This window comes from Mus pahari, chromosome 11 (assembly GCF_900095145.1).
Source record: "Mus pahari chromosome 11, PAHARI_EIJ_v1.1, whole genome shotgun sequence".
NCBI lineage: Eukaryota > Metazoa > Chordata > Mammalia > Rodentia > Muridae > Mus > Mus pahari.
This window is the reverse complement of record NC_034600.1, coordinates 53184726-53209859: the sequence shown is the minus strand read 5'-3', so window position 1 is coordinate 53209859 and position 25134 is coordinate 53184726. Positions and strand designations below refer to the sequence as shown.

General features: G+C 40.3%; 1 protein-coding gene across 9 annotated transcripts in view; it reads right to left on the bottom strand.

Annotated features, from left to right (window-relative positions):
- Positions 1 to 25134, bottom strand: part of Dab2 (DAB adaptor protein 2) — a 129563-nt gene that overhangs the window by 20215 nt on the left and 84214 nt on the right. For all 9 annotated transcript variants that reach the window (XM_021208282.1, XM_029544060.1, XM_029544059.1 and 6 more), the window contains 3 exons: positions 3104 to 3292; positions 2019 to 2158; positions 499 to 597 (listed from right to left, as the gene is read on the bottom strand). In XM_021208282.1, the coding sequence (XP_021063941.1) occupies positions 499 to 597; positions 2019 to 2158; positions 3104 to 3194 (330 nt within the window). In that variant the 5' untranslated portion in view covers positions 3195 to 3292. The remainder of the gene's footprint in view (positions 1 to 498; positions 598 to 2018; positions 2159 to 3103; positions 3293 to 25134) is intronic.

Below are 25134 nucleotides of genomic sequence, written 5' to 3'. Positions count from 1 at the left end.
GAAAGAAAGAAAGAAAGAAAGAGAAAGAAAGAAAGAAAGAAAGAAAGAAAGAAAGAAAGAAAGAAAGAAAGAAAGAAAGAAAGAAAGAAAGAAAGAACACCTAAAACAACAGCCAAGAAAGCTACATGTTCAGTTTGGGAAGGACAGGGGAAAGAGAGATGAAAACTCTTCTAGAGGTTTTGAACTAGCTGCCAAATTCACACATGATCAACACATTAAAATAAGCTCGGTATGAAGATTAACCTAGTGTAGTCTGAAGATCAAAACAACTACTATGCAACAGTAGCAGCAGATGTGTGTTTAGGGTTTCATTCATGTTTTTCATGGGAAATAGAGTTCAAAATAGGATCCCTTGACTCCTCTGTTTTTGTTGTCTATTTTGGAGAAGTAGTACGTGGTAGTTTTCTTTTCCATACTTTGAGGAAGAAAAGGAAGTTTTCCACTAGAGAGCAACTACAGTCAGATTCAGGTGGTCACCTGTTTTGAGCAAGCACTTACCCCAGTTTTCTCGTCAATAATTTTTATGCCAGACAAGGAAATGTTGACCCAGATTCTTTGCTTGTGTTGTCCCTGAGAGCGACCAGCTGCTGCCATTCCCTGGTGAGATTGGGATAATAGAAGAAATGTATTTTAAAGTGTTCTATAATACTTCTGATGACAGAACTTACAAAGACAAACTGCTTTGCTTTCAACTTGGATGGCATCTGTGAAAGGCTTAAGCACATTTCATCAAGGGTAATTAGATGGTGCAGAAGATATATGTATTTCTTCTAGGGGTAGGAATGTAGCTTAGTGAAAGTGTGCTTGCCTAATATGTACACACTCATAAATTTAATATCTCTAACAACACACATACACACACACACACACATACACACACACACACACACACACACACACACACACACTGAAGCTGGTTCACCTAAAACTTGTATTGTTTAATTAGGTCCACATGGTAGTATAGGACAGAAATTTAAATCCTGTAACACTGGGCCCGGAGAGATGGCTCAGTTGGTAAAGCATTTGTCAGGACTCAAGTTTGATCCCCCAAGAACCCACATACAAAGTTGCTTGCTGTGGTATACACCAGGAATCTCAATGCTGGGGAGGCAGAGACTGCTGTATCCCCAGACCTTGCTGGGCAGCCAATCTGTAGTAAGCTTTGAGTTCCAAGAGACACTCTGTCTCAAATAGGAAGATAAAAGATGATTGAGCAGGCAGGCATTCATTGTCAACCTCTGTCCCAACTCAGGTACACACATGCACTCAAACAAATTCACAAGTGGAGTCCTGTATTTTACCTAAAGACTTTCTCAGTCAATAGGCACTCTGCGACTTCTTTTATAATTTTTAATTTTTTTTACTTTGGAATATGCATTATGTGTACATGTGTGTGGAGGCCGGGGATATTACATATCTTTCTTGATTGTTCTCTCCTTTCTATACTGAGGTAGGGTCTCTCATTTGAGCACAGAGCTCACTGATTCTCTTGGCTAATACAGCTTGTCATGGTGATATTGTCTCTGCTTCTAGATACTGGGATCTAGATGGGCTGTCATATTTGTGTGGGAGTTGGCGATCTAAATTCTGGTCTTTACTCTTGGAAGGCAAGAACCTTCTCCATGGTGCCCAACATCCTAGTCCCTAGTCTGTGTCTTCCATGCAGAACACTGATCACTCACAGCTGCCCACGACTTTTAAAATCATTTCATGGTGGAACATTTAGGGATGGGGCTTTGCTCATCCAAGTGCTGACACAAGTGTTTACCCACATGACAAGGTTCTCAGAATCTTGTTATCCTTGATGGGATATCCTTAACGGATTCTAGAACAGGACTCAAAAAAAGGCAGACTAGCCCTGGCTTCTCTGAAAAGAAAACACTGGAGGCTCAATATGTGAATAGAATCATTGTGAATAGAAAATTGTTTCTAATGACATAGACATGAGTCGGTGAGCTCTAATAGAATTCCCTCCTTCAGACGCTTGGTTCAGACAGCTAATGATTTCTTCCCCTTACCTTGAGTTTCATCATAGAATCCTGACTCATTTTGTCTCCTCGAGCATCAGGTACATCATCAATACCGATTAGCTTGGCCTTGTATTTTACACCATCACCTTTGAACCTGGCCAACAGGTACTCGTCTGTCTTTTCAGAACCTACAAAGTAAAAAAAGAAGTGTACAATACAGCTTATATTTAAATGTCACCCTTATGTATGATCACATGTACTCGGTACCCACCCCCCCAAAAGAATTGAGTACTATAAATCATGATTATACCACAGTTGATCATACATGGGATTTCCACTGTCTTATTCTTTCGAGTAAAAATCATGTTTCATAATATCAAGTGTAGCATTGAGATTAAAAGGAGAAAAAAAAAGCAAACAAAAAATAATTCCTCAAGACACAAAATGCATATGAAAAAATGCATAAGAATTCACGAACTGGGCATTGAGAGTATTCTTCATCAAAGCTTTATTTTGAATGAATTTTAGAAAAATGGCATATTCTGCTTAGTGAAAGAAAACAATTAAGCCACCAAACAATTTTCTAATATTCTGAACCACCAAGGAAACAAAAGTGAGCTGGCAGTAAATTCTCATGGCTGTGACTGGAAATTATTCCTTCTTTGTATTTACTTTTCTCCTCTCAAACAGGCTGTGCAGTCTCATACCTAGAGCTGAAGGACTAGCCAAAGCTAAGAGAAAGGTCATGACATCTTCTCCAGCTCTGGCAGGCTAAGACTTGAATACTATCTACCAGTACTTAAAACCAAAACTATCTGATAAAGTTAAAAATTTGATTTTTCAAAAACGGGGATGCCCGGAAAAGAAAGTGGTAAATAGATTACGGAAAGACAATTACACAACAGTTGTGGTTGTACAATCAATCATATGTTTAAACAAAATAACGATTAGAAAGACATATGATTGAACAAAATGCTATGAAATTTTTCCTAACTGGACCTAAGTTGGTACAACCAGAGATGCGGAAGTCTACCTGAGGCAAACCAATCACTCGTGCCAAAAAGAAAACAGTTAGAACTTGAGACTAAGTTTCTGTGGTAGCCGGACAACAGACAAGAGCTGTTTGTCCTTACCTTTCTTCTTCTCCTTCTTTGATGGTGCTTTTGGGGCAGCCTGTTGGTCAGGCTGACCGTTGCTTGTGCTTGTTTCTACTTCGTTAGACATGACAGGAAGGCGAGCAGGAAATCCAGCAGTAGACAGTCACTGATACCAGGCAATCCCTGACGGGCAGGTCTCAAATGGACAGGACCCACAGAGTACACCTGAGGGGAGAGGAGAGGGATAGTGATGTAAAAATATAACAAACCTAAACTCCGACCACGCATGTCCACAGGGGCCAGTTTGTTGTCAGTATACGCTTGCTAACTGCACGCACCTGCCAACCCTTCCCTGTTAGATGGGAACTCGGAAAGCAGGGTTGTTCCCTTTGAAGCTCCCAGAGTGGGAAAAGATTGTTTGGTAAACTTTTCTTCAAGCACTTGATTTCTGGTAGCATTTAATGATTACCTAGCTCAGTGTTAGAACTTTGGCATAAGAATCTATAATCAAAGATAGGCATCACAAACTGGTTAGGTTTCATAGCAAAATAAGAGCATACCTCCTGAGCTTGAAAAGACGGTGACTGATGTTTGAAAGTAGATGTTAGGGGTTTCCTTATCCACAAAATTGCTTAGAGTAGGCAACTATGCTCAAAGGGTATAAAGGAGGGCTTGAACCTGGCTCGTATCCCCAATACCCCTCGAAGTAGAAAAGAACAGAGCTCTTTATTACTTTACTGATAGATCTAGGGATCTATTATTAGGATTCTACATATGACCTCCAGTGCTGTATAATCACTCTGATTTTAATACCTCCATGACTGCGTGTGTGGAGGGGACAGTAGTGTTGGGAATCAACCTAATAAGCAACGTTAAGTCAGACTCAGAAAGGTAATCATTGCATGTTCTCTCTCATATGTGGATATGACATATTAGCAGAATGTGACTTCTTTGGAGAAGGAAGAGAGGGAAAAGGAATGGAAGGAAATATGAGGGGATAAAAGAGAAAATATAAAATATTTTTCTCTTACATGGAGTCTAGCTTTAAATATACATAGGTCTAGGTCAAATATATCATGCATGTATGGCGTGAAAGCATAAAGAGGAATAGCTAAAAAGAGGAAGGGGCGTAGTTTATGGAAGTTTGGGAGGGGGAAGGTAGTGGGAGAAACTATGAGCAAAGAGTAATGATCTATATGTATAAAACTGTCATAATGAAACTGTTTCAGATGCTATTTGAAAAATCAGTAATATATACAAATGACTTCCATTTCTTTCCATCAATTTGCTTGTTTATCTGAGAATTTATGGGCATCTCTTGTATAATTCATGGCGTACATTAATAAACGTCTTTACAGTATTATTCAGCATGAGTGTCTTTCAAGCAGTGAGCTTCACAGGCTCTTTATCAGGCCTCCCTGTGTATAACTGTAGAGAAAACCAGCCCATTGCAAAGCAGACAGGGGTAAACTAAGGTTCCAAAGGGTGTTCTACCACATGGTATTCTGCGTCTTCACAATCTAGAGGACCCTGAAAGGGTGAACATTCTAAAACTATAGACCAAAGGTAAAGAAGAGACTCTATTTGGTTTCTAAGCTTACTGTAACACTATCTTTGGCCTGGGACACTCCCTTCCTGCAGAAGCCTTCTTCATCCTGTACTATGTCCCCCATATGTGGCAACACTATGGACCAAACCTACCACATGGGAATACCTGCTGTTTTGTAGTCATGGTAGATAAAAAACAAAACAAAACAAAACAAAAAACAAAGTCTTGATTTTTTTCTTGTTTAACTCTTTTTTTTTTTACATTTATTATTATTATTATTTTCTTTATTTACATTTCAAATGCTATCCCGAAAGTTCCCTATACCCGCCCCCCACCCCTGCTCCCCTACCCACCCACTCCCACTTTCTTGTTTAACTCTTAAAAATCCTCAACACCCCAGGATTATAGGATCAATTCATCTTCCCAAGGCAGAGAGATTTCACTACATGTCAAGTAACAGAACCAGCTTCTATAGTACACAGTATGGTTCAGAGTCATAATCCCTTGACATACCACTGATGAATCTTATCTTAGGAATCACATTCTTTTTTTGTTGTTGTTTTTTTGAGACAGGGTTTCTCTGTATAGCCCTGGCTGTCCTGGAACTCACTTTGTAGACCAGGCTGGCCTCGAACTCAGAAATCTGCCTATCTCTGCCTCCCGAGTGCTGGGATTAAAGGCGTGTGCCACCACGCCCAGCTAGAAATCACATTCTTGTTACAAAAAGGTGTTTTATTGCATACATGTGATGGTCCATAAATGTATGTCTAAGACATAGTTCCCTGAGTGTTAGATTGTCCTGGATTTGAGAAGGGATCGGAATCCAACAACTCATGCCCTTATTGTGAAAGGCAGGGAGAGGTTTGAGGGACAGACTCACAAAGCAGGTGGGAACAAGAAGGGCTTATTTGATGTGTCTGCCAACCAAGGAAAGTCAAGTCACAGCTAATGCCCACCTGAAGCTAGGCAAATAAACTCAGAATGGGCTCTACCTCCAAGCTTCCATAAGCAACCAAGTATGTCACATCCTGATTTTAGACTTCTTGCCTTTAGGACTGTGGCAATCACTTTCTCTCACATTGAGCCACTCATCCATTTTTAATAATTTGATGAAGCAGCCATGAGGGGTGCATACACCACCTGTATTTTTGTGTGCTTTCATTGGTCTCTGAGATGATTGGTGACATGAGAAATTATTCTTTTAGTTGTACCTATGACCTTCAAATCTCAAAGGTCTTTTCTTCATCTCTGTGGATTTATTGCAAACTAAGCAGGAGTGAAACTAAGTCCCCCCCTTTTTTTTTTTTGGTTTTTCGAGACAGGGTTTCTCTGTGTAGCCCTGGCTGCCCTGGAATGCACTCTGTAGACCAGGCTGTCCTGGAACTCAGAAATCCACCTGCCTCTGCCTCCCAAGTGCTGGAATTAAAGGCATGCGCCACCACCGCCCGGCTTGGCATCAGATCTCTTTATGGATGGTTGTAAGCCACTATGTGGTTGCTGGGATTTGAACTCAGAACCTTTGGAAAAGCAGTCAGTGCTCTTAACTTCTGAGCCATCTGTCCAGCCCCCATTAAGTTCCTCTCTAAGGCACACCAGTGCTCATTCTCCCACGTGGTCCCCTTCTCTCCCCAAACTCTGCTTGGACATCATCTTATAAATAAAGAAAATACTTTAGTGCAACCTAGTCATCATAGGATTATTTTCTTGCGATTCTTTCAAGAATAAGCTTGTAAAAGGAAAAGATTGGTACTTTGTGTCTTTTTCCCATTTTCTACCACCCTCAAAGGCCTGTTTGTCTCAACTCTCCTTTCTGATTCACTTTGCTGATGGTCTGCTGACACACCCAGTTACTTTGCTTTCTGTCCATTTGAGTAGTCCTACCGTATGCATCACAAGTCTATGCCTTTCTTGAAGCTTTGCATCCTGGCTTGCGTTTACTGGATTCCATTGCCATTATTTATTTTTTTCTAAATGACAAATTTTCTAATTTTTTTTTAAAAGGCAGGGTAGGGGGGAGGCTGGCGAGATGGCTCAGTGGGTAAGAGCATTGGCTGCTCTTCCAAAGGTCCTGAGTCCAAATGTTAGCAACCACATGGTGGCTCACAACCACCCGTAATGAGATCTGATGCCTTCTTCTGGTACGTCTGAAGATAGCTACAGTGTATTTATGTATAATAATAAATAAATCTTAAAGAAAATGAATTTTAAAAAAGAGGTTGGAAAATCTCCTGTGGGAGCCTCCCTTTTTATTTAAGCAAATATTTGCTATTTTTGCATCCTATATAATACTCTTGAATATTTTACTCCTGATCATCTTCATCCCCGCCTCTTTCACACGTGGATGCAAGCTCCAAGCTCACTGTTTCTTTGTGACTGGTTTTATGTCCTTACATTTTTCCATTTGCTGAGGTGCCTCTGGCCCTACATCCTTGGGTACCTATTTGTCCCTGAAGATGGGTAGGTCTTCTCTGCAGCTCTCCCTTCTCCCTTCTAAATACCCATGCTGATCACATGGTCTCCCATAGATCAACTTTATGCTTGTCTGTCAAATCCTCAGGAACAGAAGCTCCTTGATTCATCGGGCATGTGGATGGCAACCTGGGCTATTGGAGCAGTGTAAATATATCGGTATTTTAATATGTGCATCTGTATTTAATATACTTTTAATTTACTAGGCCAAGAATATGAGCCCTAAGGATGTTCTCCAGAACAGAATGCATATTATTCTGTTTATGGGAGGTACCTGCAGCACCGGAGGGTTATCCCTTCCAATCTGCCTTGCTCAGGCTAGTGTGATGTTGACTTCAACAGTGCTCATGTGGACAGTCAAAGTAAGAGAGACCCAAACTAAGTGGGATCATAGGCTGAGAAACTGTCACAGATATCAGGGTTTATGGCCCATCCCAGAAGCCCACTTTCACATCTTCCAACAGGATATTATTTCTGACAAGGAAAGACTTACCTAACCTAACATTGTTTTTTTTTTTGTTTTTTGTTTTTTTCTTTGACTTAGCTTATTCAATTTGGCAATTTTGACTCCCACGTTTTACTATTTTAAAGAAATCTGAGAAGTTCCACAAAGCACTCCGATAGACCTAAGACGGAGCAGTTGGTGGCTTGGCATGTGGGTTTAGTCATAACATACAAGTCATACCAGGATATAACTCAAGGCCAGTGTCCATATCAAGGGTTGGCTTCCTGGGTCAAATTAGAAAGGGCAGAAGCTGAGTAGAATTGACCATGTGTTTTTATAAACAATTCCTTTGCTTCAGACACCAAAGACAACCATGTGGGTAGAGGAAACACCAAAGATTAACCCCTCCACACACCAGGAAAGTCCTCTGCTGATATTTCGTCTTTGCTCCCTTGTCATTTTTTACTATAGTATTTTGAGTCGCAGTCTCACTAAGTCTCTCAGGCTGGCTTCAAGCACACTGTGGGCCTTGAAACCGTCACCATCCGGCTTCAGCTAAAGTGTTGAGTGGCTTGTGCCACCACGCTTAGATAAGGCACAACTTTGATGACACTGTTATTGTTCTAAAGGTGTTTGGCTTCCTTTGATCATATACCCTTTACTGTGTAGGGATAAACAGTTATAGCACCCGAAGAGAAAAATAGGGAGAAAAAAGACTTTGTTATGGACTTCTGAAAGAAAATGGATTTATATTGTCTTTCATTTACTGCATGATTCTATGACTCTTATGTTTAAAGAATGAAGAAATTATCTAGGAATTACACATAGTGGTCAGTAAAAGAAAAGGATTAAAGATGCATTCCCCAAGATATATATAAGGGTCATCTTGCATTCCCCAAGATATAAACAAGGGTCATCTCTAAGTAGAGGTTTTTTGTTTTTTTTTTTCCCCACCCTGGTTTGCTAGAATAGGATGTTTCCTTCATTAGAAGATAGAAAAGAGAAATAAGAGCACATATCTGCAGGAAAAATAAATTGAAGAATCGAAAGTTAGCCTATATACTGGGCTCCTTAAGGCATCAAATAAAACAGAAAGGGGTAAGAATGAAACTTTGCGAGTCAATAAGATTAGCTTCCACTTGCATGTAGACCTCAAAATTGGATTTTTGGACTCCAGACAGATCTCCCTGAAGTAACCTGAAAATGGCCTCCTTGCATGGCACTGGAGTCAGATGATTTCGGAGCTTGCAACATCTTTCTTGGTTTCTGAGAAGCTCGAAGAGATGCACAACAGAAGGATGCATGAGTCATCTTTGAATGACTGTCATTTGCACGAATTAAAAAAAAGTCAGCTATAGTTTGTTTTGTCCTTAAGCTGACTCATAGCATTTTGCAACCTGGAAAAGCCAGCACAGTGGACAATAATTAGTCTAGGCTTTACAAGTGCAAAACCCAACCCTAACTGACACCTTAACATTGTTGGCTCTTCCCTCCCATCAGAAGGACTTGAACTGGTGTCTCAGTGGCACTCCTTAGTGTATGGGAGGTTCGGAAGCAACATCGTGACACAATTTTACAGGTCCTCTGACCTGCACCTCTAACCTACCTCTTACTCCAATTATACAGAACAGGCAGGAATTCACTCAGTCTCAAGATGCTAGAATAACTTTGAGTTAAGGACTTGACAGTAGCCCCTTTCCACACAGAGTAGAGAATCTTATTTCAAAAGTTTAGGGTAATATGGTATAAACATCTAATATAGTCAGCAATCCCTATTCCAATGTTCTACATCTGTGAGTTAAAAAAAAAATGCTGATCAAAAACAGCCAGAAGAAAATCACCTGTACCGAATATATACAGACATTTTAAAAAATTACTTTTCCCTAAATATAACAGTACAAAACTATTTGCCTAACATTTGCATTATATGAGGTATTATTATACTCTAGAGATGGTTTGAAATACACTAAAGAAACATAGCAGATGACTTGAAGCAAACCATGTATGTAGGGTTTGGAACATCAAAGAATGTTTAGAATTGTGGGGGAGTGAGTGGATCCTCGAATCAACCCATTGTGGACATTGGGGCATGGCTATATACCAAGATCCTAAAACCTTTATCCTGAAAAACCATATAAAAAGTGCTTCTATTTTAGGAATATTAAATGCACTGAACAACACAAAACATAACCATGATAAGCTGTTGAGGTCAAAACTGAATTTGTTTTCCTCCTTCTAATGTGGTTTTCTCTTGTCATTTGCTGTTCCCAAATCCCCCTAACTTTTAACCTGTATTTTAAAAAGCTCACAATACCAAGGACTTTAATATGACAGTTACAATTCTCACAGGGAACTCCATGGAGTAGAGCTGGTGTACAGGAGACTTAAGAATGTGGTTCAAGCATCTTTGCTTTGAGTGCTTAGCACTTTGTCTTGGACAGGGACCGTGCTTCCCTGTGCATGATCAGCTGGAGGACAGACAGGACATGTGAAATATTAACCTGTAAGCCAGACCTCAGGACCAATGGCCACAAATACCACTGTCTTTGAAGTCACCTCTGAGAAATCACATTGAGATGGGGCTCTAAAGTCTCACACTGGTTGAATGACTTCCTCCCTAACTGCTTCTGTCTTTCTGATTCTACTGTGACAGTCTATTCTGCAAGGGCCAATTAGTTGAGCAGACAGTAAGATTTTTGTGGATCAGAAAGATGGCTCAGCAAAAGGGGGGTTACTCAGAAAACCTGAAGATCTAAATCCAATCGATGGAACCCACAGAAAAATGGAAGGGGGAAAATGACTCCGTGGAGTTGATCTTTGATGCCACACACTGTTTGACACACATGCAACCACACCACACACACACACACACACACACACACACACACACACTAACAAAAGTAGATTATTGCATCTTGTTGATTTGGGTAATTATAGTATGTAATGTACACTCAAAAAGAATCCTGGGAAGACATCCTTGTAAATATTGAACTCCTGTATCATACCTGAGTGATACGCACTAGGCATTTCTGTACAGGTCATGCATTGGCAGTGAAGCATACACTGGGAAAGCTGATGGTACAAGACAGAGTCAGAATATAAAGCCCTGAATTAAGGGACTTTTCCCGATATTTAGAAGCAAGTCAAACTAAAGAGTTCCCCAGACAGACATAGAGGAGAGAAGACATTTCAGGTGAGAGTTTAACATTCAAAGTCTCATCTCCCCAGGGATCTGTATTTTTTTTTAAAATGGAGGCAGAAGGATGACTGTGAGTTTGGAATCATCCTGGGCTACATGATGAATACCAGAACAGTCAGAGGTATATAGGACTCTATAAAAACTAGTAAATAAAACTAAAAAACAAAACAAAACAAAAAAGAAAGAAAATAAAACAAGCCAATGTTTAACAAATGCAGTTAATTAATGGTTAAGTACAGCCTGGTGTCCAAATGCTGTGTGTTAAATTGCATGGTAGTCAACACAGGTTTCCCATGGCAGGTGTTTCAATGGTCAGTAACATAAAACACAGAGAGAAGCACTTTAGTTGGGTGAAAGGGTGAGAGGGTAAGCCAAAGTACCAGCTAAGCCACCTAGTGCCTCTCTCTGGGTGTTCCAGCCAACTAGTGCCTCTCTCTGGGTGTTCTCCTGGGATACAAGGACAGGAGTCATCCTGAGTTACTCCCACCTAGCTGGCTTCTCTTTTCTTTTTTCTTTTTTTTTCTTTTTCTTTTTTTTTTTTTTTCATTTTAATAATTAGGAACCTGGGGGCAAGGAAAATGTAAGCATTAAAAGCTGGCTGGGATGCAGCTACTAAACTTCCAGTTCCAAGAATGAGACATGATTGGGCTATCCTAGAGTGTAGGTATGTCTGTTTTTTAATTTGTTTTTTAAAGCAGACTATACAAAGCTCATTTACATGGAGGCTCTACCAAGAAAGTCTTCTGGGACTAAAGGTATAGCTTAGCCAGAGGATGCTGCTAGTGGTCCGTGGGGTCCACCACCTGCACCACTAAGCCAGACCAAACCAGACCAGACCAGACCAGACCAGACCAGACCAGACCAGACCAGACCAGACTGAACTGAACCAAACCAAGCCAGACCAGACCAGACCACACCAGACCAGACCAGACCCAACCAATTCATTTAGTTGGCATAGCAAGAAAAAAGGGAAGAAAACAATTTAGTTAAGTGTTTTATAGTCTTCTCTGAACCAAAGCAGAAAAAGGTTGAGGGTTTTGTACCATCTCATTCTACTATGTCACTGGATTCTTTCCCATTCCCCACCACCCCCACCTCCGCCCAAGTAGCAGAAATCATATTTGGTCAAATTGGCCTTTGGATCTGGCTGTTTTGACTAGGTCTGAGACACATTTCACAGATCAAAGACTAAATTTAGTTCTTAGTTCAGTACACTCTCTACTATGTAGTACCTTTTGTCCTCTCTCTCTCTCTCTCTCTCTCTCTGCATGATAAAAGGTCCTCTGAGTTTTGAAACTGGTAACCTTTAAAGTTTTTGACTCATTTCAACTTTTTCTGACTTTGTGCCCACCCTGAACCTTTTCCATTTTAAAAACAATTTTGTATTAGTGACATCTCCCTTTGGAGCTGAAGGAAGTAATCATCAGAATTGGTGTTTGGGGATGGGGGTGTTAACTTTTAAAGGAGCTTTGTGTACCCATATTATGGCCCATTCTCTAGACTAGCCACTCTGCCCAACTCTCCTGGAGTGTCTGAAACGTATTTTCAGCTTAGACCAAAGTCTCAGTTTATGGTTTAGTGTTCTGCTGTAATTTTTGTCAATTGTTCAGTACCCTGGTTGTTGTTTTGTACACTCAATCTCCTGTCTGCATTAGCAGGGAAAAGCCAGAACAAGTCTACTTTGGGAAACCTGGATACAGATAACGCAACTATATGAATGAAAAACCTAGCAAGAAGGGATGCTCTACATACTGAGATTCTAGGAAAGAAAGCAAGGGTGGATCATCCCTCTGGCTTGTGGACATGAGGCTTAAGTTTGACGGTAGAAAGTAGATCCACGGCTGGGCGGTGGTGGCACACGCCTTTAATTCCAGCACTTGGGAGGCAGAGGCAGGCGAATTTCTGAGTTCGAGGCCAGCCTGGTCTACAAAGTGAGTTCCAGGACAGCCAGGGCTACACAGAGAAACCCTGTCTTGAAAAACCAAAAAAAAAAAAGGAAAGAAAGAAAGTAGATCCACAGCCAGGTGCCTGTTATCCTAGCACTTGGCCAGTTGAGATAGATCACTTTGAGATTAAAGTCAACCTGAGCTATATAATAAGACCTTGTCTCAACCAAACCAAACACAAAACAACAAAGACAAACACTAAAATGCCTAACATGCATGCATCTTGGCTTCGTTGTGGAAGCCAACCTTCTACCCCTCCCAAGTATGACCTCCTGTAGCTTAGGTGAAACAGGAAAACCAGCATCCAGCCTTGTCCTGTAATTCAATTCTACAAAGAGAAGGAAGTGGCATTGGGATTTTGGCTTACAGGAATCAGCGCTTCAGAAATCACCTTTGTCTTTGTGTCATGTTGTTAGCACTGATTGTTTGGGCTCAGTTCTCTCATGGTTGTCCCCACACCCAGGCTGTGGGCCACGTACCCTGCATATTTCAAGTGAGAGCATGCTAGAGTTCTGTCTAGTGGATAGTATGCTGTACCAGAGCTCTGCATTTAGGATTCTTGGGCACTGATTTCCTTTACAAGGCAGTATTTATTTTCCTGTATGCTTTTGCACTGTATATTGGAGCTAGGCAGGAAGAGAGCTCAATACAGTACCCACCGTATCTTGAAGCTCAGGGGCATAGTACTGACACCTATTTTAAGCTATGTCATTCCTTATTAGCTCTTGTCTTTCCATTTAGACATATGCAAACTCACTCGTGGGATAAGCCCTGAGTGGTGTCTTCAAATTCCAAGGACAAGGACTATAAGAAAGAATTCTATGATTCTGGGAGAAAGGAGAACGTGGCTTTCCGGGGAGGTGGGAGCTTGCTTGACACAGACTACTATTTTTCCTTGCATACTGTGAACTTTGCAGTTCAAAGGTGACTGGGAACTTGAAGATCAAGTTTGTCCCTTGAGCCTGAGCATTTCTGGGGAGAAGCCAATGGATTAAAGTCGTTTGACCCAGGCAGGGGATAGGGAAGGAAGAGTTCCTTTGGAGAGAATGGGGAACAATGAAGAGATGGCTCAAATGTCAGGCTTCCTTCTCTCTAACCCCAGTGAAATGAGACTTTAGTACTTTGGGCCTCTAATATAGTCACTAGTGCGTAAGAATCACAGTGTGAATGCTTTTTGGCCAGAGAGTCCACGGGAATGTGTCAGAATGCCCCCAAGTCCTGCTCCTCCACCCTGTGAAGCTGTTGCTGGACCCGTCACAGCAAAGCTACCTCTGTCACTTGAATGCTTTCTTCAGCGAACACAAGCTTAGCCATGCCACTTATCGTTGGTAGCTGGGGTAGAGTTCAAAACACTAGGCCTCAGCAACTGCAGCGCAAGTGGGCACCAACCAGATTTGCAAAGGAGATTTTTAAAAATATTTGCCAGTGTAAATATATTTTTAAAAATATTGTCCGGACTTGCACCTCTTAGTTCTAGCACTCAAGAGGCGGGATAGCCAAGGTGACACAGAGAAACCCTGTCTCAAAAACCAAAACAACCAATCAAACAAACAACAAACAAACAATCCCAGAAAATTAGGATGAGTGAGTTTAATAAACCAACTTTAGAAATATTGATTTAGAACAAGTCTATTTTGTAGGAGGCTGAGACAGGGGTTTTTGAGTTTGAAGCCAGCCTGGGCTACAAAGGGAAACTCCATCTCAAGGTAGAACAACAACAACAACAACAACAACAACAACCTCTAACAGAAAAACTCCATCTTCTATTATCAGATGGTGATGCTGCATTTCTTCCCATGTCTTCCTCAACCTAAAATCTAACAAAGTTTTCTAAAGACTGAACAACTTACATGACGACTTTTAATGTTTGAATACTTTTAAAAAATTTAACTACTGACATGCACATTACTAGAATCTATCATAGGGCTTTGGGTGCAGTAATTTGAATAAAGGTTTCATGGATCAGATACAAAACCATAGTGAACACATAAAACACTTTATGTTTGGCATGTAAATGTAACAAGGATATTATGTTTGAACTTTGCAAGACTTCTCTTTGAAAAAGAGACTACTACAGAAAATCACAACCAATCAAAATGCAGGGTTGTGGAGCTCAGTCCCTATAGATACATCTACAAAACATCCCAACATCTAAGGCTCAGGAAACACTGGGGAAGAGGGGGAAGAAAGATTGTAAGAGTTGAAAAATAACAAGGAGATTGTGTCTCCTAGTCACATCAGAAGCTATACGTATAAAGTATTAGCAACATGACAGCCAAACTTGAGCTGAGCAAAAAGGTTACCAATAAACATGTCAAACGTCAGAGGTTTGGGGGCAGCCCATGGGGCCTCAATCCTACACAAAGAACTACAGGGAACCAAGTAAGTCTGGGAGCTGGAGAAGTAGTGTCCCCCAGTGAGGAGCACAAAAATTTGTCGTCTGATGCCAAATGGTCAGCCCTAAAAACATGTATACTAAGTAACGTTATGCAGACTCAATGGGATATATTCAGGAATAAAATTCGTACATAGATGCAATAACAATTGATGAAGAGACCATAAATATGAAGGCGAGTGGACAGGGTATATGGGAAGGAAGGAGGACAATTCAATTACAATTTCAAAAATTCAACGAAATAAAACTGAAGAGTCAGATGAGATGAAAAGACTCAGTCACATAACCTTTGGAATTCTGGGAAGAAATAAGAGTATTTGCTACAATCCTCTCACACACACCATGCATTTTCTTGGTCAATGGCTATCCTTCTTTAAGATAGATGAGATGCTTCTACCAAAGCTAGTTTCCCTAGCTCTCAGGAAATAAAATAAAATCATATTTTTTAAAAAAAAATTTTAGCACTTTGCTTTCAAGGCTAGCCAAGTTGTATTTGTCTGTCCCCACTGGAAATAACCCCAAAGAAAGTGTGGCCCGTCTGTGTGGACCTAAAGACACTATCTATACTCAACTCTCTGGTTGGTCTCCTAGGGTGTGTGTACACAATCCTAGTGAACACATTTCACTTTCTATTCAAGTACCATTAGTCACCTCAAAACTCTACACAATGTTCTGAGTTAAAGAAAGCATGCTATTTATAAGGATGTGTATTTGAAACTTTAGGTTATAAGTGCAGAGTCACACACCCCAACAGAATTATGATCTTGTAACCACACCAGGGTGCTTTAAAAGAGGAAAATTAACCTTAAGCTTTTCCTCTTCTACAAACCAGTGCAAGAAATACTGCCTGCTATTTGGTTTCTTTGTGGCTGAATGATATAAACCCCAATGAGATTTCCCTCCTTCACAGAATCCAGAAAGCCAATGCTTGAGTGTGCCCCCCACCTTTCTCCAACTCAGGTTTCAGACACATGCTGAGGTTTTAAGAGTTTTAGGAAGAAGGACCCAGCTGCCCTGTCACATCAGTGCAGAACAGTCAATCTGGGGTGTGTGCAACAATTGTTTATAGTCGCTAGGACTAACTCCTGTGTCTACTACATTTCTATGTCTAGACCAGACTTCAGGAAGAAGGCAGCTTTAAGATTCCATAGACTCAACACAAGACTGGTTTAAGTGCTGTAATTCTGAAATGCTGTCTCTAGATTCTAGGTTGCCTTTCTGGTAGAATATGCCCTTTGTTTTGGTGCCCAGTCTACTCTTAGGGCTGGCAGTAACCATGAGAACCTTACTGGCCCATATTTCCTTGATACAATCTATTCAATCTGGATACGATTTTGCCAACAAGGCATCAAGCTTCTTCTCCAAGAATCTTGAATCTTGGTGACTGTGCTAACTTCAATGGCTAATGCTTTTTTTAAAAAATATTCTACTGTTTACTGTCAGTTCCTGTGCTCAGAATATTAAATATCTAAATATTAAACATCTAAATATTAAATATTAATATTAAAGATTGTTCTTAATGGCTTATCTGCTTTTGTTTTGAGCAGATTTTGCTGCTTTTAAATACAAAGACACATAAAGAGGTCATTGAAAAATATCTAGGAGCTGATGGTACTGGTGTGTCCCTTCAGTTCCTGCTTCTGTGGGGGTCAAGACAAGATTATTTGAGCCTAAAAGTTAGAGATCAGTTTGGGCAATGAAGAGATTTCATCTCAACAAAACAAAACAAACAAAACAAAAATAGCATGAGCCTTTCTATTATTTGCTGAGTGTCAGGTTTATAGAGGAACCAGGGACCTGAGATCCAATCCTGTTATATTAATATGATTGTCCTAGCAAACTGAAGGTTAAGAAGCTTCCCCAGTATTATCTAAAAAGCCAGGAGAACTGTCCCTGAAGAAATAAGAATGTGTAGTCTCATTTAATACACCTTGACTAGTGCGCAAACTAGGAGGTCACTAGATAAGAAATGCCTGTTAATATTAGGTTCTGCGATAGGATTTGACATAGAAACTTGCTTCTTGAGTATTATACAAATATTATTCTGGTCCTGAAATTTTAGAATATATGATCCAAAAATATCCTGACATAGCTAACCTACCTGCTTTCAAATTGTGTTTATGATTATTTAAAAACAACCACCATACCACCTCCACCACACACACACACACACACACACACACACACACACACACACACACTAAACTACTGCAGACTGAATATAAGATGAAATACAAGGTGGCATATAAGCACAATTACTAAGTGTGGAAAGATAATTCAAAGGAAAGATAATTTCAGGACAGAGCCATACCTGTGAGGTTCTAGTCATTAAAACAATAGGCATCATCTAAATTAGTCTTACAGGATCCAATTTCTATCTCGCCTTAAGCAAATTGGTTGCATAATCTCAACAAGAAAGAGGGAAGTGAATGGAAGTGTTTCAGAGAACTAAGACTTCCCAGGAAATCAAGACAGAGCTCACTGGCTTTCTTTTCTGACAGTAAATTTCAAGAATATTAAAAATTACTTTATTCTGTACAGTTTCAAAAAGTTTGCTCCAGAGTTCAAAAATGGATCACACACACACACACACACACACACACACACACACACACACACACACGCATATATGTGAGAGAGAGGACTCTGTCGTCTTCTAGCAGTATAATTATTCTAGATTTGCAGTTGTGCAATAAAAATTTATCTGCTGAACATAATAGCAAATGCCTTTAATTCAGCACTTGGAAGACAGATAGGAAATCTCTGAGCTCCAGGCCACCCAGGATTACATAGTGATACTCTCTCTAAATTAAACAAAACAAAATAACCAAGTCTGTCTGTATGTCTCTCTTACACACACACACACACACACACACACACACACACACACACACACACACACTACCCTGGTTATATCACTAGAAACAGTTTAGCAGTTCAGTTCTTAAATATGAATTTTATTTGCTGTGGACTTGTTTGTTTATTGCTTTTAATAAAAACCCTTGAAATGATATTAAGCAAATAGCTTTAAAGATCCTAGAAAAATGTGATTTCTTTTCCTCCCTGTTCATCTAGATAGCACACTTCAAATTGAAGTGACTAGTGTAAACCAGGCTAGCCTGGACCTACATACCTCTACTTCCCAAGTGGTGGGAAAGGTGTGCACTGCCACATACAACCTGATTAGTGTCTTAGCTTTGCTAAGATAAAGACTACCCACAAAACATTGGTTTCTTATAAACCTTGTACTGCTGGCCTATTGGATCATATATAGATAGCATCAAGGGATTGCTACTTCCCAAAGTGCTTAACACACTTGAAATAGTAAATGTGTGCATTAAAACCATTTCTGTAGTTTTCTAAACTTATGCCTGTGTTGTTTTAAAATGTGCTATTCACAGTCACCATCAATTGCCGAGTATCAAAGTCTTACTATCTAACAGGGGACTGAGAGCAAAGCCCTACAAGATGTATAATGTTTTCTAGGTACTAACAATTAGGTAGAAATTGTGTTGCACATTTTCCTCTTATATTAAGCTATTATTTATAAGCCTTTCAAGCATTCAGATGTTTTAAATGATGAAAGCTTGGCTTTAGGACAAAAGAATAACTAAAAACAAACAAACAAATAAACAAAAAACCTGATTTAAGCTAGGCTTGTTTAAGCTGTCGCTGGGGAGGACGCAGGAGGATGGCTGTAAGACCAGCCTCACCAATCTGGTTGAGTTCCAAGACAGTCAGTCTACAGAGTGAGACCCTGTCTCAACACAGACAAGCACACCACACACACACACACACACACACACACACACACACACACACACAGACTTTGCCCTAAGTGCCTTTCTATAATAAGCAGATAGGATGAGGTACTTTTTCTCTGTTGAATGTTCACTCTTCTTTCTGACTAGATTTGTTACCTTCTTGGGATCCCAAGAACTAACCATGGGGATGTCTACTAAGTATATAGTCCCAGCACAAGATGAACTGATAAGAAAGCCACCTTGCTGGGTTTCAACTGAGACCTATCAGGCCATTGATGGTCTAGATAGTCCTGTTTGTTTTAAACTAAAAGGGCTTCTGGTTAAAGCACACAGGAACAACAATCTCAGTGAGTCACTTTTAATGGACGTTTCCTTGGTTAGTGAAAAATGCAGTGTTCAAACAAATGCTCATTAGCTTGAATGCTCTTCCAGAGCACTCTCCTCTGCTCTTTGCACTTCTAAGGACCTGTTTCGAGATTTTGTACCTGCTAATCAAATGGCACTTCAATATTCACCAAAAACATGAGGTGAAGTGGAATACTGGATTAGACCCGGGTTTCTTTGTGGTCCTTTTTAAAGTCATCAATTCAAAGTAACTTGAGGTGGTTCTGCAAGCATTAGGTGAAGTCTCTCCACAGTAGCAACTGATTTCACCGATATTTTGTAGGCACTTTTAGTATCAAAGAATGCAATTCCATGATTTGTTTCCTTAGCTGAACTCTATAGCCTTATCCAAAGTAGTCTTGTTTTGAAAGCCATTATTAAGTCCCTAATCCAATCTTTATTAAAAAGGCTCAATATTGTAGACTAGGAAGTTAAGGCAGATCCTCAAAGGTTGTGATGGAATTCTTCCAAACTCTACAGAGACTTTGAGGGACATCTGAAATTTGGTGAATGTCTACAGTTGCTGTGTTAGCTGGTAACATCTTCTGTAAGCAACATTTTGTAGAAACATGCAAATAATTAGGTCCACTAGGAAAAGAAAATTGATGGGAAAAGCTGACTTGAAAGAATTTTAAGCATGCTCGTTTCTGATGCTTTTACCTAAACCTTTGCTATGGAGCAACACTGGCAAAGAAAAAGAGCCTTTTTTAAAAATTAAAACTATATATATATATATATATATATATATATATATATATATATATATATATCTTAAGCTAGGTGTAATTTGCAAAAGCTAGAAAATCTATTTGAGAAAGAAAAATTCTTAGCAAGGAATGAAGAGTATTTACATCAGCTGAGTAAGGATACAGGACTGGCGCTTGTGATGCTGGGAAAAGGTTGAGAGTCAGGTCAAGCTGGATTACAGTGAGTTTACGGTACTCTATTTTGTCTAGACAGTCCTGGGGAGACTGAGGATGAGTGATGGTGTCGAGGTTGGGGCAGCAACAAATCCCAGTGCATGCAGGAAGGCTTCAAAGAGTCAGATAGCTTTGTAGTATGATAGCTGCGTGGACTTGCCACTTTGAGCGATTCGACGCTGCTGCCAGTTTCTTTTATTTTAAATACTTGACTAATCTTCTGGAAACAAAACCTTTTAATCAAAATGTTAAGGTCTAATAATCTCAAATGTCAGATTCAAGGTTATTCTTTCTAGGCAGGCAGTGATGCCAGTGACCCTCAAACTTCAAATAAACTCTGTGTCCCAAATGTGGCTTTCATAAAAGTCAAAGGCCATCATATAGTACACCCTTTATTCTATGATCCATCTTATCTTTAAAAAGAAGTCTCCTTTAATGCCTATTTTATCAGTGAAATGACATTTTTGAAGTGCCAATTTAGGAAACAAAACAAGGACATCTTTTGTCAAAGGCAGCAACTGACTAAAATAACCACGTCACTCTGACTTCTTTGAAACGGTATTGCATCTGCCCATTCAGTGTTTCTTATATAACTATTGAAAATCCAGAAACATCAGTGCTGAGAAAAGGCTAGGCAATTGCTAATCCTTAGACAGTTAGGATATGACATCGGGGTGGTGTGTGTGCTTCGATTTTTAAAACTAAACATCCTGGAGATGTGTTAAGTTATCAGAGCAATATTTAACATTTAGGTAGAACTTGGAGCATTACCAAAATGGGGCACATGCCTAGGGTGCTATCGAGTGTAAGAGGCTGGGCCTAATTTTAGCACCCAACAAAGGAAATTAGGTAAGTCTCTTAGGATCCAGTAACACCTACAGAGAACATCTGAACGTTGTCTAGAAAGGGGCCCATAGCCAGCTTATAACAATAACACCTCGGTCACCATTTAACTGATGCCTCTGTAAAGCTGTTGAGAATGATCTCCTGACAAATTAAAAAATTAAAAATTCAAGCCAGGGGGTGGCGGCTCACACCTTTAATCTCAGCACTGGTTTGAGGTCACCTTGGTCGCAGGACATCCAGGACTATACCCAGAGAGAAACTCTGTGTTAAAAAAAAAAAAAAAATCAATAAGGTTATTTTTAAACTTATTTCATTGTGATTTATTTGTGTGTCTTATGTATGTATGTATGTATGTATGTATGTATGTATGTTAGAACATGTGTGTGCAAATGCCTGGGGAGGCCAGGAGACACATAGGATTGATTTCTGGGAATTAGAATTACAGGTGTTTATGAGTTGCTCACAGGGCTACCAGGATCTGGACTTCAGCTGAATAAGCAAGCAGCTTAATCACCGAGCAGTGAGTTTTGAATCAAATAATTAAAACTTTGAAAAATTGCTTTGATGGTGGGATTTCGAAGCTGGCTAGGCTATGACCTAGTCTTGGTTTCCAGCTATGTTCTTGGACACACTGGGGGCAAGGCAGAGAGTAATGAGTTGGCAGTCTAATGCTGTCAACGTTTAGAAAGGCTAGTGGAAATTACATCTTAAATCACAAGCCAGCTGCACAAGCAAATTTTCAAAAATAAGTCTCTCACTGAGTGTGGTGGCTCATGGTTACAATCCCTCCACTGGTGTGGGGTGGGACCAGCTAAGCCAGGAGGAGCTCAGTTTGGGCTACATAGTAAATTCCAGGCTATCCTGGCTATAGTACCCTAGCCTATCTCAAAAAAATGCAGGCCGGGCAGTGGTGGTGCACGCCTTTAAACCCTTCACTTGGGAGACAGAGGCAGGTGGATTTCTGAGTTCGAGGCCAGCCTGGTCTACAGAGTGAGTTCCAGGACAGCCAGGGCTACACAGAGAAACCCTGTCTTGGAAAAAAAAAATAAACAGCAGAGCAAAGCAAAATAAATACATTTAAGTTTCTCTCATTTGGGCACAGATTATGTTAAATCAAAGCAATTATCAGCCATGACTGTCGGATCATCTGTATTCGAAAGTTTGATGAACATATGTAGGTGCTGAAACAAAGGAAGAATGAAAAGCTGTCTTTGGATGTAATGGCAGCCTGGAAACAGTGGAGTGCAATTATTAGCCAAGTGCTTACATCCATTACTAGGTGATGCAGACCTTAAACCCATGACTTGAGAACACCACATCATCTGGAGAATTTTAGTAACACCTTGTCTGATTTCTTAAGACCTAAGCAGATATGAACTATAGGATCATGTGGATATTGCTCATTATAAATTACTCAAGAGTTAGGACAAGGTTCAGCAATGTTTCACTTATTCTAATAGCTAAAAGGAAGCTGAAGTTCTTGTTTTTCGCTCAGTCTACAGAAAATTACAAGTCATAAATGAGAGTGGCTTGAGTTACGTATCCACCTGGCCATCTGGTTGTTTATTAAATACCCACTATGTGCTAAGCTATTAGGCTATGTATACAATGGCAAAGAAGACATGGTCTTTACCTTTAAGGTACCTGTTGTATAGGGCAAGAAAGTGTTGGCTGAAGTTGATGCTAAGTGATTTGGAGGAGATATTTCTAGTTATCATGAAAACCTTCTTTGCTATCAACATTTAGTAAGGGAAAAAATATTAGCACTACGTCAAGGAATTCTATATGAACAATGGTAGGAGACCCCCACAATGTATAGACTATCTGTTCAACAATTTTTAAAATCTCCTGTAGCCATACTGCAATCCCAAGGAACACCTTTGTGGCAGTGACCTCTGAGAGGAAGAATTGTGCAAGGCAGGGTTGTTAAAGAATACCAGGGGTGTTTCTGTAACGTTTACTTAAAACTCAAGGTTCCGATCCATCACTAGCTTCATAAACACCGGAAGAAGACATTACATACATCTGGCAATCAGTTTCAACCAACAGAAATGTCATAGGCGATGTGTCGATGTCTACATCTTAGTACCAAATGTGCGAGCTGATCCTAAAAATCTCAAGAAAGGCATTTTCAGAGGAGGCAAAGCTCCTGACCTGAGATGTAAATGAAATCAGCTATCAGGAAAATGTCACCACGTCTCCTTTCCATTCCCTCTAGCTAGCTTTGGTTACAGTGCACTACCTAGTTACAAAAAGCATTAGCCTCCTGCTAGGACAGTCTTCTCAAGAAAGTCGTCTACAGCGGCAACTCACAGAAGCTGCTACAGACGCTGGCTGCAGGAAGCCTCTGCACCCAGAACAGAACAGGACCACATCTCTCATGCTGCACAAGAGTTCTCACACCAGGAGCTGAGCGTTAGGTAGGTGGGTTGGGATGAGACTGGATGGAATTTGTTCTGTACCTACAAAACCTGTGAGAGTATTGTCTGTAGCTTGGAGTGAAGCTGAGACGTCATTCTCAATGGTTCCGTATCTATCCACTCATCCAGCAAAGCTCCGACTCACTGTTTTGCTTTGTTTTGCAGTTGTCCCTGATTGTCACACTGCTTGTCACACTGCTTGTCATCTTCCCCTTTTTCTTAAACTTTACTGAGTTCCAGCATTCCTCCCAGCCATACGTCCTTGTCACATTCTCCTTACGAGTGTCAGGCTCATGGTATATGTATGTTTACCTCTTCTACATAAATACTATGCTTTTCCCTACTATCCCTAAAGTGCTTCAAGTCGAAAGGTGTAATCGCTAAGCACTTTCCATCTTTGCAAAGAATTCCAATGATAACCCAAGCTCTAAGTGATTCTAGTTGTATCAGGTCAACTTCTATGGAGACGTTATGTAGAAGTGCCTACTGCAGGCAGTGGCCTTTAACCCTGGCACTTGGGAAGCAGAGGCAGGTGGATTTCTGATTTCGAGGCCAGCCTGGTCTACAGAGTGAGTTCCAGGACAGCCAAGGCTACACAGAGAAACCCTGTCTCGAAAAAAAAACAAAAAAACAACAAAAAAATTGCCTATTGGATTAGCCTTCCCAAATTTTGTATTAACCAAGTGTCAGTGCTCCATACCTATATTTGTGCTTTGAAGCACAGTTTCAAAGTCCTTAACCCATCTGCAGACATATGGATTCATGGCTACTGGCTCTCTAGAGAAGACATTCTTTTCTGTTTCCCCAAACAGAGATATGGATGTGCCACACCTTCCATGTCTCTGCTGCTGCTGTCTCAGCTTGAATCTCTGATGGCCTTCTCCCACTTAAATCCCAATTTGTCACTCAAAGTCTATTCAAGTGTATGACCTCAGAGATGTCTCTTACCCACTGCATCGTTCCCCACCATGATCATGGCCTATTGTTACTCTCTGACTCATGGGGAATTCTTCCCTTAACTCAGTAAAGCCTTTGAGGTGAGGGAATTAGATACCCTACTTTCCTAAGCTTTATACAGTCTGGCGAAGAGCACAGTACTTTAAAAACTGTTAAGGCTAATGCACAGATAGGAGGTGGTAATGCATGCCTGTAATTCCAGCACTGGAGGGTGGGAGTGGAGGAGGTCAATGGCTGGAGGGTTTGTTGAGTTTGATCCAGCTCAGATTATGCAGTGAACTGGTGGCTAGGTAGCCTGAGCTACATCACAAGAACCTGTCTCAGGCAAATCAAAGAAATAGAGGACAATAAACCTGTTTCCCTTTTGTTCCTCGATATTAAATCTATTAAACCAAGCAAACCTTTTGCCATTCTTTGCTGGTAGAATTTTTATCAACTGCCAAGCAATCCTCGCTCACACTCAGCTTGCTAGCTTAGATGGGTTAACTGTTTTGAGTCAACATGTCTTTCTGCTTAAATGAAGAGATACTCTTAAAAAAAACCCTAACTTCCATGAGCCCTGTACTACCCCATGGTTTCCTTCTGTACATTATAATCTCTTAGCTCTGCATCTATCAGAGTGGCCAGAGTAACTAGAGCATACTCGGTTCTTTCCAGCCTACATGATTCCCTTCTTTACTTTTCCCTACAATGTCTTTTCTCATTTTACCTTTGCATAGTTGACACCTTTAGTCACTTAAAGGACAACTCTATTATTACAACCACTGACTTCA